At 31.5% G+C, this 16,852-nt stretch overlaps 1 protein-coding gene across 2 annotated transcripts; it reads left to right on the forward strand.

The window, feature by feature from the left end:
- Window positions 1-628: 628 nt before the first annotated feature.
- Window positions 629-16,443, forward strand: LOC143256278 (syntaxin-like). Of its 2 annotated transcripts, none has more exons than XM_076513304.1 (8): window positions 629-1,125; window positions 2,324-2,398; window positions 3,388-3,461; window positions 5,573-5,681; window positions 6,390-6,463; window positions 10,099-10,236; window positions 11,182-11,292; window positions 15,986-16,443. In XM_076513304.1, the coding sequence occupies exons 2-8, from the start codon at window positions 2,350-2,352 to the stop codon at window positions 16,064-16,066; spliced, it is 636 nt and encodes a 211-aa protein (XP_076369419.1). In that variant the 5' UTR covers window positions 629-1,125; window positions 2,324-2,349; the 3' UTR covers window positions 16,067-16,443. The 2 variants fall into 2 exon arrangements, with proteins under 2 accessions (XP_076369419.1, XP_076369420.1); XM_076513305.1 differs by lacking the exon at window positions 15,986-16,443 and adding an exon at window positions 14,144-15,365.
- Window positions 16,444-16,852: the final 409 nt, after the last annotated feature.

Genomic DNA, 16,852 nt, shown 5'->3' on the forward strand with positions numbered 1-16,852 from the left:
CTCTGAACTTTAGGAAATGTGTGTATTAAAGAAATGACCAAAGTAGAAAAGACAGAGTGTGCTCTGAACTTTAGGGAAATGTGTGTATTAAAGAAATGACTCAAAGTACAATAGACAGAGTGTGCTCTGAACTTGTGGGAAATGTGTGTATTAAAGAAATGACTCAAAGTAGAAAAGACAGAGTGTGCTCTGAACTTTAGGGAAATGTGTGTATTAAAGAAATGACCCAAAGTAGAAAAGACAGAGTGTGCTCTGAACTTTAGGAAATGTGTGTATTAAAGAAATGACCCAAAGTAGAAAAGACAGAGTGTGCTCTGAACTTTAGGGAAATGTGTGTATTAAAGAAATAACTCAAAGGTGAATAGACAGAGTGTGCTCTGAACTTTAGGGAAATGTGTGTATTAAAGAAATGACTCAAAGTAGAATAGACAGAGTGTGCTCTGAACTTTAGGGAAATGTGTGTATTAAAGAAATGACTCAAAGTACAATAGACAGAGTGTGCTCTGAACTTTAGGGAAATGTGTGTATTAAAGAAATGACTCAAAGTAGAAAAGACAGAGTGTGAACTTTAGGAAATGTATTAAAGAAATGACTCAAAGTAGAATAGACAGAGTGTGCATGTATTTGTGACTGCTTTTCTTCTTTTATGTAAGTTCAAAATTAAGAGATGACTAGTGTAGATAACCACTGTATTGATTAGTACAGAATATTATAAATAAACAAACAATTCCGTAATTACTGACCAAGGCACATAGTTTTCATAATATCTTCAACACTAAAATAAATTCATTTTCTCTGATATGCTTTCTATTTATGTGAGCTGTAAGTAAAAGGTAACATTTTAAGGCAGGATCTACTGTTTGAGAATATAAAGTACTGGTTTGTATTCAACTTGTGGACTACCCAATATTGCTATAAATCTTTTTTTTTGCATCTGTTAGTTTGTTTACATTCTGTACTGTAAAAACAATTAATATAAGATGTATTGTTTTTAGTCTGTGATAAATATAAGATTCCTCATACAGGTTGAAGAAATAAGAGGAAATGTAGAGAAGATTCAGGCTAATGTTGAGGAAGTGAAAAAGAAGCACAGTGCTATATTGTCAGCACCACAGACAGATGAAAGTGAGTAAATTAATTAGTAAATAATGCTTTCACAAACCTTATTTATAACATTAGTTTTTAGCTCTATAAGATAAATGTTAATAGTAACTGTTAGAAACTTGTTTAATAAACTTAAGTCAGGTCTTAGACTCACCTACTCTAGATTTTGTTTTGTAATTTTAAATGTTGTTTTGAAGGTATCCATTAATTACTCTCAGATGACTTAACTCAGACATGTTGTCATGCATAAATGTAAAGTGTTTTCCAAACCAAAGTGCTTGGTTTACGTACACCACATTTTGTAGAAAATAACTTTACTTTCAGGCAGTTTGGTTTAGATAACAGTAGATCAAAGACTGAGAAGAAAAATTGTAAAAATGAGATTTTGATGTCGACTTTATGTCCATGACATTTAACTTTGAAGACCAAAGTCATGTGGGGTAAGGGTTATCACTGTTCTCCCTATCTTCTCTAACTGCTTGCTGTTAAAGTTTTAAAAGCAGTATGTGTATATTCAGCACCTAGTGTAGAATCTCAAGTAATAGTGTTATGGTAACTGTTAACTTACATAGTTTGAAGTATTTTCTATGTAAATAATGTTGTTAATTACATCTGAAGAATGTGTCACATGGCTTTAAACTTTGCTGCCATTTGTAAAACACAGTTACATGGAATTATAAATAGACAGAACACATAATTTACAAAACTGTGTTTAAAAAATAATTTGTCAATTTTTTAAATATGAGATACTAACATTAAAATTGTGAAAATTTATTACTGTTCATATATACCAACATTGTAAATGTTCCATTCACAATGCACTTTAATTAATATTTACTTTTAAAGTATTTCCACCTAAATGTTTTCTAATGTGAAAGAAAAGCACAATAATTTAAGTATTATTATAAAAAGTTGTTATTCTTACAGTAAAGCACTTGTCCACATAATTACTGCAGAATATATTTATATATTTTATTTCTCTAACTATTAAGTTAATTTTATAGCTCATCGTTCATACATTTTTAGTCTTGTCTCAAACCACAATTTCAAAATTTGATTTTTGAGTTTCTTTACCTTTTAAACCAAATAACTTTAAATAATTAGTATGGGAACACCCTTGTCTTATGAAATGTTTCAGACAAGGAATAATTACGGTAAGGTGTTTTAGTTTCACTTGCTTACACGTTGTTGTTATATTTGTTATTGTGGTCACCTTCAGAGGTCAAACAAGAATTAGAAGACCTTATGGCTGACATTAAGAAGGCTGCTAACAAAGTTCGCACCAAGTTAAAAGGTAGAGAATTTCACATCTTTTCCTGTGATTTAACCTATATTTGAGTAACAGTTGTTCTTTGCTTTCTCTAAGACATTGCATTACAGACTTAATAAGATCCCTATCAGAAAAAAGTTACATCACAATAACCTTTCCTTCAACACAACTTTCTGACAGTTACATCACAATAACCTTTCCTTCAACACAACTTTCTGACAGTTACATCACAATAACCTTTTCATCAACACAACTTTCTAACAGTTACATCACAATAACCTTTTCTTCAACACAACTTTCTAACTTCAACACAACTTTCTAACACAACTTATATCACAATAACCTTTTCTTCAACACAACTTTCTAACAGTTACATCACAATAACCTTTCCTTCAACACAACTTTCTAACAGTTACATCACAATAACCTTTCCTTCAACACAACTTTCTAACAGTTACATCACAATAACCTTTTCTTCAACACAACTTTCTAACAGTTACATCACAATAACCTTTTCTTCAACACAACTTTCTAACAGTTACATCACAATAACCTTTCCTTCAACACTAACAATTTCTAACAGTTACATCACAATAACCTTTTTCAACACTTTCAACACAACTTTCTAACAGTTACATCACAATAACCTTTTCTTCAACACAACTTTCTAACAGTTACATCACAATAACCTTTTCTTCAACACAACTTTCTAACAGTGGTTAACGAAAACAAGTTTTATATTTATTATAATATTTTTTGCATTAAATAGGAGAAAATATTATTCCTATGATTGCTGTATGAAAGCTGTACTAAAGATATACCTTTTGTTTTTCATGGTTACTGTAGATATGATCTATTAAAAAGCACAGTTTGTTTTCTTAGTGACTGTGGAAAAGTATTAATAAAAACTGGGGTCAAGTAAGGTGCATATTGTCTTAAAGTAATTTTGTTTCTTGTGATACAGCATTTACAGTATTTTACTTAAACATGTATATGTCTGTCATTTCACTAAGTTATGGAACAAAACATCGAACAACAAGAACATACCAGTATGATGTCAGCAGATTTTAGAATACGCAAAACACAGGTATGTTGTATGTCTGATGTTCAGGTATGTCATTGTATGTCTGACATTGAGGTATTTGATTCACCTTCAGAATACAGATTTTTAAATTACTGGCATGTGTTTTATTTATACAGCTTACTTATGTTTTCTGTAATAAACATCATGGTTATACAGGGTGTTCGGAAAGTCACTGTGCAGTTTTGTCTGTTAATAAATATATAAGTAGGCTGTATATTTTGTGTTATTTATGTTACATCTTCACTGTACACAATTTATAACTTGCAAACATCTGAATTTTAGGATATTCAAATCTCAGATATTTAATTCCATGCTATGAGAAATAATACCTTTATTAGGCATTTGTATAATATACTAAATCTAATAATCTCATTGTATTTGATATCAATAGTTTTACTTTGTTAATAAGACTAAATTAGGTTAGAGTTGAAATCCTCTAGGGTTATCATTTCTGAGTCAGGTGTTTATTAGAAAAGTAGATATTAATTGTTTCAAGTTGTAAAACAACCAATGTATTGTAGCCATACTGTTACACTTTAATGTAGCCTGTGTTTTGTAAGTCTTTCATTTACACAATTATTGTGATGTATACAGAGTTGCCAACTATTTCAAATGACTGAGCATAATGATTGTAGAAAGAGCCCTTTATCATTTGCAGCTACTAGGCCTGACCAGTGTCTCTAAGCTGTTTATTATTATATTATTATTATAACTATTATTATTTATTAATGCTATAGATTGCTCATTTATGACTGTGTTTTGTGTATTTAATAAATAAATTTTAAAAAAATTCTTTTGAAATTATGTCTTTTATTTATATGGTTTCATATTCTGAATTCTTACTCATAAATGTCGTTATCTGCATCGTTTTTGTCTTTGCCTCAACCTTTCGTTGGTGAGATGCTGGTTTTATATGTCTGGAACAATCGTTTATCCCGTCATGTGCCACATAAAAATTGATGTGACAAACTGTACAAAACACATGACTATCATTGACTTTTGATGCAATAACCAGATATTTTGCACTATACTCTTTCCTAAATTTTTGATTCACAGTTTTAGTCCCTTTAGATTTGCCAGAAACAATACAATCTGGTGAACGAGGCATCTTTTTTTTCCATCTTGTGAACTATTGCATTGGTGTTTCTATGCTGCTTAGAAAACGAGAAATATCCATCTACGCGAGTGTTGATTGGCTGACAAGCACTGCTGATGTAACTATGGATTCCCCATGTACCCAGTATGGAGAAGCACTGCACTCAAACTATTGGTAGACGTCGGAGATACAAATATTTGTTATTATTTCAAGCACAAACATGATTATCGCAAGTTGCCATTTGGACTGTCTTTTATTTATTATTAAAATTTATTTGTATCTCACTAGAAATTTTCTTTTCACCCCTTTCAAGCACTGGGGGAACAATTTATCACTTTGTTGTATAGACCTATATAATATATAATAATTTGGGAGTTTGCAACAAGTCGTAATATTTGTCTGTATGAGCGTATAGTTGTAATGTATACACCAAAATCGTAATGGTTGGCATCTCTGTGTATATCTGAAGAGAATTATTAATTACACAATGTAACAAAATTTTTTCGTGTTCTTGGACAGAAAGTGTTATTTCTCAATTGCCTATGCCTAAAGTAAATGAAAAAGACCTATTTTTCTTTTCAAAGTTTGCTTTTGGGGCCTGGGAGCGTATAACGAAAACATGATGGGAGATTTTATTTGGGGATAATACGTGAAAGTGATTTACATTACAGTTGCAAATTTCGAAAAAACTACTCACTTCTAAACATTTTTGTTTAACTTTAGTTTAAATATATGTAAATCTTGATTCATATGCTGTTTTATTCAGACCTTATGTAAATGAAAATATGCAAATTTGCCTGTTTTTACATAGAAATAGGTTAATTTATAAATTTCATTATCCAGGTCACAAAAGCAAAATTTTAAGAGAATAATGACCATTTTCTGTATTTTTACAACATAACCAATTAAGAAATAACACGTACTGTCCAGGAACAAAATTTGTTACATAGTGTTGTATGTTGTGTTTTGTTCTATTTAAGCAAGTGTGACAAATTTATAAAAACAGTTGCATTTCTAGCACTCTATGCTGTCCCAAAAATTTGTTGAGGTAATGACAGACTACAACAAGACACAAACGGACTATAGAGAGAGGTGCAAGGCACGAATCCAGCGGCAACTTGAAATTAGTGAGTGTTAAAAAAATTAAGTTGTAATGGAATACATAGGTTATTTTTTGTAATCAGACACATTTCTCTTGTGGATGTAACATAAATCCATCATTTTTACAACCTGTTTGTTTGTACTGCAAGATTTATTTTTGACCTATAGTGACAATAATACTTAGGCAAACAAAATTTTTAACTTTGAACGACAGAAAGAAAAACATTTTAATGAAAGTTTGAAATTCTTATTAATATGGGAACCTGCACATATCTTAAAGACCAATTTTTGATTTAGTTTTGGGTGTTCCTATCAGACATCAGTTGTAGCATGAGTGAAGTATTGGTTTAGAAATATTATATCAACTTGATACTGGGGGAACACACTGAAATGAGCACAGTTTCAATTTGCTTAATATTTATAATTATTTTATTCTAAAAAACATATTTAATTTTTTTTATAATCTGCTCTGTTTTCCTCATTATCAAATACAGAACATTAAATATTTTGTTGCAAGCTTTCCATTATCTTCTTAACAGTTACTGTGTCCAGTGGTCAGATACTTGTAGATGGTCAAGTGACTGCTTGCAGGTATTAACTTCAAAGTTTTCTTTTCTCATTTATTGCTTTATAATAATTTTCGAACTCTTAAACGTGCAACACCTAAACTGATTTTCGTTTTTCAATTGGAATTTTTTTTCCTGTTGGTGCTGACTTGTGTCATTGTTTTATAGCGGGTAAGGTGACAACAAATGAAGAGCTAGAAGAAATGTTGGAGAGCGGGAATCCTGCAACCTTCACTCAAGGAGTAAGATTAAATGTTAAAATAAGAAAAACTAAAAGTGCAATGTTAGTTTTGTTAGTGTAAGTAAAATAAGCATTCTGTAATGTTATCATTAAGTTCCTTGTAAAATGTTGTTCTAGCCCTAATGGCATTTGAACAAAATTATTTGATTAAAAGAAAACACCTTCAAAAAACATTTTTGATACAAATATGGTATATTCAGATTAATATTGATTTGAACCACTCATTGTGTGATATTTTATGTGCTATCCTGGTAATTTGAATAGTTAAAAAGTGTACTGTATTGGAAGTGTTTTGTAATTTAATCTCTAAGTTTAGCTGTGCTGTACAATATGATTCACTATTTCCTCTCTTGGTGTTACTGATTGTAATACACTGCTTGATACCATTATAACAGGATCTGGGTGCTTGTGTTGGTATTAGAGACAGGTACTAATAAGACATTCTTTAGAAAGTAAGGTTTCTGTCTCAAGGCACCTGTATATTTCTGTAGTTTGGAAATCCAGCAAGCTATGGAACTCCAGGTCCAGAAAGTCCATGAGACTGAGATACTGTTTTCTGACTTAAAAAGCTCCTCTAAAGAGAGAGTTGTTATTATTACTAAGGGTGTTGGGAGTTTACCAGACAGTTGGAATGACATGTATACTCTTGTAGTATGATCCATCCACAAGTTACAAAATTCCAGATCTTTCTTGGTGATGCAATAAGTTAATTATACTCTACACCTAGGAACCTACCAGTATATACACACTAATTTTGGTTCTATCCTGGTCTTGTGACAGTAGAGGAGACTTCTCTTTTTCTTCTCTCCTGAATTTGTGCCAACAGAACATACTACTATATCTTTTTTATTCTGGACTTGGAAAAGTAAAACAGACATCTTTCATATTCTGGACTTGGGAAAGTAAAACAGACATATTTTATATTCTATCCTGGACTTATGACAATTGAGCAGACTTTTTTTTGTATTCTATCCTGGACTTGTGACAATTGAGCAGACTTCTTTTGTATTCTATCCTGGACTTGTGACAATTGAGCAGACATCTTTTGTATTCTATCCTGGACTTGTGACAATTGAGCAGACTTCTTTTGTATTGTATTCTGGACTTGTGACAATTGAGCAGACTTCTTTTGCATCGTATTCTGGACTTGTGACAATTGAGCAGACATCTTTTGTATTCTATCTATCCTGGACTTGTGACAATTGAGCAGACTTCTTTTGTATTCTATCCTGGACTTGTGACAATTGAGCAGAGTTCTTTTGTATTGTATTCTGGACTTGTGACAATTGAGCAGACTTCTTTTGCATCGTATTCTGGACTTGTGACAATTGAGCAGACATCTTTTGTATTCTATCTATCCTGGACTTGTGACAATTGAGCAGACTTCTTTTGTATTCCATCCTGGACTTGTGACAATTGAGCAGACTTCTTTTGTACTCTGTCCTGGACTTGTGACAATTGAGCAGACTTCTTTTGTATTGTATTCTGGACTTGTGACAATTGAGCAGACTTCTTTTGTATTGTATTCTGGACTTGTGACAATTGAGCAGACTTCTTTTGTATTCTATCCTGGACTTGTGACAGACATCTTTTGTATTTGATGGGTGACCTCAATTCTGACCAGGTTTTGTTGACATTCATTCTAACCTATTAACAACATGTCTAAGGAATTTCAGCTGCTTCCACATTAGGTAATATTTCTCAGATGTAAAACTTTAATTTTTCATTTTTTTTTCAAGAGCAATCTTTAGTTTATATATATCGACTTCCTCTAATATGAGTACCCATTTGGCATATTAACTTTGACCATCTTGCTCAACCACTGGATGTCTTCCATTTTATTTATTCATTTATCCATCATTACTAAATCAAAGGTATCTGGGGTATGATTTTCACCTTCTATACTTAGGTACATTCATTTTTAACAGTTACTAATGCCTGTGGTCAAATAGTTTTAAATAGCTACTTGACTCCATGGAAGAAGCGGTCAGTTTCAGCAAACGTGAACTTTTAGATTTCTCAGTTAGCTGTTGAGATGGCTGTGTAATGAGGCTTGCTAGAGATGTGCATTGTAATCATTACAACTGTAGTATATTGAGGCATTTGTTTAAACTGTCCAACTGACCCTGCGTCAGCTTACTTTAACAATAGTTGAGTTAATTGGTCTTTCTGGTTCATATCTAAATTTTCTTTACACATTTCAGTGAAAGTTGAGTAGTTTTACTGTGGTTAGTGACCTTCCAATCACTACTCATATCTACTGCTTGGACTACAACTTTCATCAACAGTTTGATTGGTATATTAAGTCCAACTCGCAAAGAGAATATTTACTAATGCAATTTGTTAGTGAGCATGTCATTTCTATATCTTTTTAAAATTTTATTAAGTAAAACATTGTTTAAATGTTTTGAAATAGTCTGAAGGTCATTTTTGGTGTTCTGTATTTAGATTTTGTAGTATGTTTTGTCAGTGAAATATCTGAATAACTGCTGTTATGGTAAACGTGATTCACATGTATTCCTAGAATCAACTGGTTCTGTGTAAAAATAATGGATCATAATTTACATGTATGTTTACAGATTTCATTTAAAACAGTGTTATTATTCACATTTCCCAAGAATTAACTGGTTCTGTTTAATGAAAAACAAAATTTCAGGTATAGACTTGACTCTCCATAGAGTAGGGTTACAGGTATAGACTTGACTCTCCATAGAGTAGGGTTACAGGTATAGACTTGACTCTCCATAGAGTATAGTTACAGGTATAGACTTGACTCTCCATAGAGTAGGGTTACAGGTATAGACTTGACTCTCCATAGAGCATTGTTACAGTTACTTGACTCTTCATAGAGTAGGGTTACAGGTATAGACTTGACTCTCCATAGAGTAGGGTTACACGTATAGACTTGACTCTCCATAGAGTAGGGTTACAGTATAGACTTGACTCTCCATAGAGTAGGGTTACAGGTATAGACTTGACTCTCCATAGAGTAGCGTTACAGGTATAGACTTGACTCTCCATAGAGCATTGTTACAGTTACTTGACTCTTCATAGATTAGGGTTACAGGTATAGACTTGACTCTCCATAGAGTAGGGTTACAGGTATAGACTTGACTCTCCATAGAGTATGGTTACAGGTATAGACTTGACTCTCCATAGAGTATAGTTACAGGTATAGACTTGACTCTCCATAGAGTAGGGTTACACGTATAGACTTGACTCTCCATAGAGTATGGTTACAGGTATAGACTTGACTCTCCATAGAGTATGGTTACAGGTATAGACTTGTCTCTCCATAGAGTATAGTTACAGGTATAGACTTGACTCTCCATAGTGTAGGGTTACACGTATAGACTTGACTCTCCATAGAGTATGGTTACAGGTATAGACTTGACTCTCCATAGAGTATAGTTATTTATAGATTACATTAATGTTGATTGGTTTACTTCTTCAAACCTTGATCATCCAAAAGCCATATAAAAAACTTAGAGTATTTTTGTTTCAAAAAGTAAGAGAACTACCTCTATTGCTACAAGCAATTTACTGAAAAACATTTTGAAAGAATAATTTTTTAAATATTTCCTGTGTGATTCTGAAATTATTTATATAGCAAGTTTTGATATATCTTGTTCATAGATCATTATGGAAACACAGCAAGCCAAACAAACACTTGCAGACATTGAGGCTCGTCACAATGACATCATTAAGTTGGAAAACAGCATCCGAGAACTACATGACATGTTTATGGACATGGCCATGTTAGTTGAGAGTCAGGTAGGCTCACTAAAAGATTAATTTTGGGTCTTACCTTTTTTACTGCTTAATTAATGTGGAGTTACAACTGAGAGTTTTAAAGTAGATGGTCTTTCAAAGAAGCTCACTGCTTCTGCTGACATGTGAAATAAAGTTTAAGGTGTTTATAAAGTAAGTATCTATTTCAGTGGAAACAGCAAAATGGGTAAAGTTCAAACACAGTATGATAAAATGCATATATTCAATGAACACTTGTGGAAATAATTCTACTTTAATATCATCAGAATCTGTCAGCAGTATTGCAGAACACAATTTTGGTGCATTTCAGAAGTTATTATGTTAAAAATCGTTACAGTACATCTGTGTAGGTTCTGGAGATCTCTAATTGTCATTTGATAGACATTTGTTTTGATAAAACTTCATGTAAAAAATCGAAAAGAGTATTAGATCTGGAAATCAATGTCCCAAGGCCTGTTGCACTGTAGTGGCAAGATGACCCATCTGATTAAAGCTGTGGTTCTAGGAATTACTGAAGTATGTTCAAATAAAAATTCTTGTAACTGTAATTTCAGTGACAAAAAAGGATCCATAAATCTTAGATTTTGTCATGTCCAACCAGACATTGACCTTAGGAGTATCTCTTTTCTACTAATAGGAGAAGTCACCTGGCTTTTCATTAGCCCAAGTGCAACTGTTATGACAATTAACCCTTCCACACTTGTGGAAAGTTGCTTCATCATTGAAGAGAATGTGGTCTATTAAGTATTTTGTCTGAATTCATGAGATGAGTTTGAAACTATAACTTAACCAGTTAATGAAATTATTACCTCTTAATTAATATACTTAGCAAGTGGCCTGTAAGTCTGCTGATACTAAAAGTTGTTGTAATATTTACTAAATATAATTCCACTATTGTAATACTGTTTGGTAGTTGTATTACTTGGACCTCAAATGTTCTTTTATTAGGGAGAAATGATTGATAGAATTGAATACCAAGTGGAACATGCTAAAGATTATATTGAAGCAGCCAAACAGGACACAAAGAAAGCTCTTGTCTACCAGAGCAAAGCTAGAAGGGTAAGTAAGACAAAGTTCTCTTTGTAAATATTGAGTACAATATTACTTTGGTACATATACAACAAGGTGTGTTTAAATAAAGCATCCACTGTACTGATAAGTCAAGAAGTGTCCTTAAAAATTATGTTTGTATTATTTACTAAATACATTAGAGAGATGAAACAGTATGATACAGTAGTTGTAACTTACTTCTTCCAAAAATAAAGAATATACCATTAAAATAACAGTAGAAACAAACTAATAATCAATGATGTCGAGAAAACCCACTTGTAGATAAATATATATGTAAAAATGGCTCGTTTGGGTTGAGAAAATATTTTACGTAGAAGAGCAAACAACGTTTCAACCTTTTTCGGTCATCGTCAGGTTCACAAAGAAAGAGAGAGGTAACTGACTGGAAGCTGACCACATGTATATATATTCAAACATCTAACACTGCCCTCTACATTCTGACCCGCAGTTACACAACCCCTTCCAAACATGTGGTCAGCTTCCGGTCAGTTACCTCTTTCTTTCTTTGTGAACCTGACGATGACCAAAGAAGGTCGAAACGTTGTTCGCTCTTCTACGCAAAATATTTTCTCAACCCAGACGAGCCGATTTTGCATATATAGAAACAAACTAACTACAAATAATGTATCTTTACTAGTTCTTAGTCAATAAAAACTGAAAGTATAACAACCAGTATAAAAAATTGAAACAGTAAATATATAAAATAGAAACTAAAAAAAGTTCTTTAATATTAGTGACATGAAAATATGGCTTCTATTTGAGAGATGATGTTCAATATTTTATCCATTGTTACTACTGCTGAACTAATTGGCTGATCATAGCGTACTTTAGGGCATAAATTATAATAATCAATAGATCTCTGTGTGTAACAGAGTAAGTAAGGAGATGCATACCAGAAGAGATTTCTGATTTAAAAAGGTAATATTAATTAATTTATTTGCTCCTTTCATATCTGATTCTTATGGGTCTAAAGAGAAATGTGTGTTGAATCACATCTGTAGAAAATGTTTGAGACAGTCACAATAAATAAAAAAACAACTATTGCTATACTCTCCAAGTGACTTTCTATACTGTTTAGTGTTTTATTACAACTTGGATACTACTGAAATGTAAAGAACAGTGTACCATTAACACATGTACTGTATAAATATACTGTATACAACTTGGGTACTATTGAAGTGTAAGGAACAGTATACCATTAACACATTTACTGTATAAATATACTGTATACAACTCGGGTACTACTGAAGTGTAAAGAACAGTATACCATTAACACATATACTGTATAAATATACTGTATACAACTTGGGTAATACTGAAGTGTAAGGAACAGTATACCATTAACACATTTACTGTATAAATATACTGTATACAACTCGGGTACTACTGAAGTGTAAAGAACAGTATACCATTAACACATATACTGTATAAATATACTGTATACAACTTGGGTAATACTGAAGTGTAAAGAACAGTATACCATTAACACATGTACTGTATAAATATACTGTATACAACATGGGTACTACTGAAGTGTAAAGAACAGTATACCATTAACACATGTACTGTATAAATATACTGTATACAACTTGGGTACTACTGAAGTGTAAAGAACAGTATACCATTAACACATGTACTGTATTAATATACTGTATACAACTAAGGTACTACTGAAGTGTAAAGAACAGTATACCATTAACACATATACTGTATAAATATACTGTATACAACTTGGGTACTACTGAAGTGTAAAGAACAGTATACCATTAACACATGTACTGTATAAATATACTGTATACAACTTGGGTACTACTGAAGTGTAAAGAACAGTATACCATTAACACACGTACTGTATAAATATACTGTATACAACATGGGTACTACTGAAGTGTAAAGAACAGAAAACCATTAACACATTTACTGTATAAATATACTGTATACAACTCGGGTACTACTGAAGTGTAAAGAACAGTATACCATTAACACATGTACTGTAAAAATATACTGTATACAACTCGGGTACTACTAAAGTGTAAAGAACAGTATACCATTAACACATGTACTGTATAAATATACTGTATACAACTCGGGTACTACTGAAGTGTAAAGAACAGTATACCATTAACACATGTACTGTATAAATATACTGTATACAACTCGGGTACTACTGAAGTGTATAGAACAGTATACCATTAACACATGTACTGTATAAATATACTGTATACAACTAAGGTACTACTGAAGTGTAAAGAACAGTATACCATTAACACATGTACTGTATAAATATACTGTATACAACTGAGGTACTACTGAAGTGTAAAGAACAGTATACCATTAACACATGTACTGTATAAATATACTGTATTTATTAAGAGAAGAGTGACTTTTCTTAGTATTATAATAGGTAAGCATAGTAATAATATAAGCGAGGGTTTTAAAAAATTCTAAAAATCTAAGATCACACCTATAGTGTCAAAACATCTTATAACAATATGACATTCAAAAGCCTAACATTTAGACAAATTTTAATGTTAAAAGTTACTGAAGCATTGTAAACTAATAGGCTCCATGATAACGGTTAGTTACAATTATTAGGTGTATCAAATTGTGCTGTTATTTGACTTGTATCATAAGATAACAGCAATCCAATGAGTCTTTATGAATAGAAACGTGATGGTAGTAACGCATTTGTTGTGCTTGCAATTATTACCTGCTTATATACCTACTTATTTTAATAAATGATTCTCTTCACATGTATTTTATATGGAGATGGCTTCCAAACCTGGATGAAAAATGTAATGTGTTTAAAATATTTAAAGTGAAGTTTGTGTCATTACAGAGTACCACATATTTTGGATTTATTGGTTCAAACCAACAAGAAAGGAAAACTGTAATTCACTGATGTGAGAACAGTACTGAAAACAAACAAAATTGAAAGGAACCGTGCATGTGCAGCAGTCTTCTACCTTAAGTTAGGGAGTACAAGTACACACTCAGCACTTCTAGTTCTTGTTGTTGTTGGCAGTATTAATATTTCCAATACTGTGTTTTAATAATATGCATTTCTACTGTGCAGTGAGTTGGTGTGGTCTAGAAAATATGAATACAACACCCAAGTATCCATATTGTAATATTTAAGATGATATATTTATGTAAATAAACATAGCAAGGGACTAATAATTATACAGAGTTTCATATTTCAACTATATTTTGTGATTTAACAAGAACAGTTAATTAATATGTTATTCCAATTTGATGTGTTATTCAGCCACTGCTAAACAGCTTAGAAGTCAGAAGTATAAATATCACCTTGTGACCTTGTTATTAAATATAAACTTGTGACCTTGTTATTCTTGATTAGTTCTTTTTTAATCTTTCTCTTAGTTTAAAACAGCTTTAAGGATGTAGCCTTAGTGAAGAAAAAAAGAAACAAACAAGAAAACATTTCTTCGTCTTTGATTTCATTAAAATTTATTTTGGTTAATTAATTAATTCATTAATAAGTGATTTTTTTTTATGTTAGAATTTCTGTACCTTTCATCCTTCCCACTGCAAGCTTTTTTTAATCCAGTTTTATAATTCTTGACATTTGAAATGTTTCTGTATAGTTGGTGCTTACCATAAAGTTTAATAATTTCTAGAATATATTTTCTTAATTTTGTTTTGTGTAGCATATGTAATTCCATGCATGCTAAACTTGTTTTATGAACAGTATTTATTATAATAAAAAATGTGCTTATTTTGTTTTATTTTTACCACCCATTTATTCATTTTTGCATTTTTATATTTTCTGTATTTTTCTTTCCCAGAAAACGGTTCTTGTAATTATCCTGGCCATTCTATGGTTGGAGTGTTAGCCTTAGTCGCTGGACTCATCCCATAGTTGGCTGTTTATTCAGGATAATTTAACAGGTTAAAATCTGAAAGCAAAGTAAATGTTACAAACAACGATCCGTTTATCTCAAGTGTGTTTTACTGTGGATATTGTTGTGTTTACAAAGAGTACAAATAGCATCCTCTTCATGATGTGGAATGATGGGAAAAGTTTGATGCTCATAAAGGTTTACTTGGTACAACATTTTCGTTTTGTGTGTAATTGTATTGAAGTATAACTTACTATTTTTTGTTCTTCTTTCATACATTATAATCTCAAAATGTAAGCAGAAGCTTAAGTGTTTATTTTATTAGACCTAATCAGAAGAGTAAGATATAATTTGTTTCAAATTTTTTAATTTTTCCATTTTTATAATATTAGTCTATCATTGTATTAATGATACTTATATCAATGATACTATAATGTTTTTGTTTTGAAAAACCAGTAACAAGTACGTTGTAATTATCTGTATAATTCTTAGACTTTCAAATCACATACTGATATAAAAAAAATATTAGAAAATACATTGCTAGGTTATTTTTCTTATGTAAGGCTTTGCTTTGTTTTCATAATATATCTAAAGAGGAAAATATATATAGTGACAGAATTGTTCAAACATTAGTCTTAACAGTGGAAAAACTTACAAAATATTTCCAGTTATATTGTTAATTAAGTACCCCATAAGAAGTGTCTTTAATCTAGTATTATCTGGTAAATTAGCCTACAGTTTTTATGTTTTAATGATAAGTTAAATACTATGAGTAAGAAACGTTTTAAGCTAACATTTTCTGCTTGTTTGTTTTTCAGAAAAAGATCATGATCATGATATGTGTTGTCATCCTGGTGGTTATCTTGGTGTCGACTCTAGGAGGGTACCTAGGAATGTGAAGTGCTGTCTGTCTCTTCCCTATTCCTCCCACTCTTATCTTGACTCATTCGTAAATGCTGAATATAATGAAAGGCTTGTATTTCTTTTCTTGTTTTATATTGAGTTTTTCACAACCTTTTAAACACTGCATGGCTTTTTCTAGCTTCATTTTATGAGTGTAAAATCTTGGTGAACTAATGCATTTTAAATCAGTTGTGTTCTGGACAATGATTTACTGTTATACCACTTCAAACCTAGGTATTTTTAACCCTGGAGTTACTAATATATTTTAAATCAGTTGTGTTTTGGACAATGATTTACTGTTATACCACTTCAAACCTAGGTATTTTTAACCCTGGAGTTACTAATATATTTTAAATCAGTTGTGTTCTGGACAATGATTACTAATATATTTTAAATCAGTTGTGTTCTGGACAATGATTTACTGTTATACCACTTCAAACCTAGGTACTTTTAACCCTGGAGTTACTCAGTTTCATCTGACACTGGAACAATCTAATTCTTAACTGTTTATTGCTGTATTAAACTCTACAGAACACTGGATGTCACATGTGCTATCCTTTGTTGGTTTTGACATCTATTTTACTTGTTTAAAACCTTGAAAACTGTGGCTATCATGCTGATGTTTGGATCTTTGCACCATATTGTAGACTAGCTAATGCCTTTATCTTCCACACATAAAAAAGAAATAAAAAAGGACAAAACTAAGCATGTATGATAAATTATTTAAGCCTTTTATAAATAAGATAATCAGTTGGTACTAGAGTATACCTAACATTAGCTAT

This window comes from Tachypleus tridentatus, chromosome 7 (genome assembly GCF_004210375.1).
Source record: "Tachypleus tridentatus isolate NWPU-2018 chromosome 7, ASM421037v1, whole genome shotgun sequence".
In the NCBI taxonomy this organism is placed as follows: domain Eukaryota; kingdom Metazoa; phylum Arthropoda; class Merostomata; order Xiphosura; family Limulidae; genus Tachypleus; species Tachypleus tridentatus.

What these genes read in the sequence shown, in the direction of transcription:
- LOC143256278 (XM_076513304.1), top strand. Translation starts at nt 2,350, where the DNA reads ATGGCTGACATTAAGAAGGCTGCTAACAAAGTTCGCACCAAGTTAAAA. An exon ending in TTAGAATACGCAAAACACAG is followed by an intron (nt 3,462 to 5,572) that starts GTATGTTGTATG and finishes TTGCATTTCTAG; the next exon opens with CACTCTATGCTGTCCCAAAA. An exon ending in CCATGTTAGTTGAGAGTCAG is followed by an intron (nt 10,237 to 11,181) that starts GTAGGCTCACTA and finishes TTCTTTTATTAG; the next exon opens with GGAGAAATGATTGATAGAAT.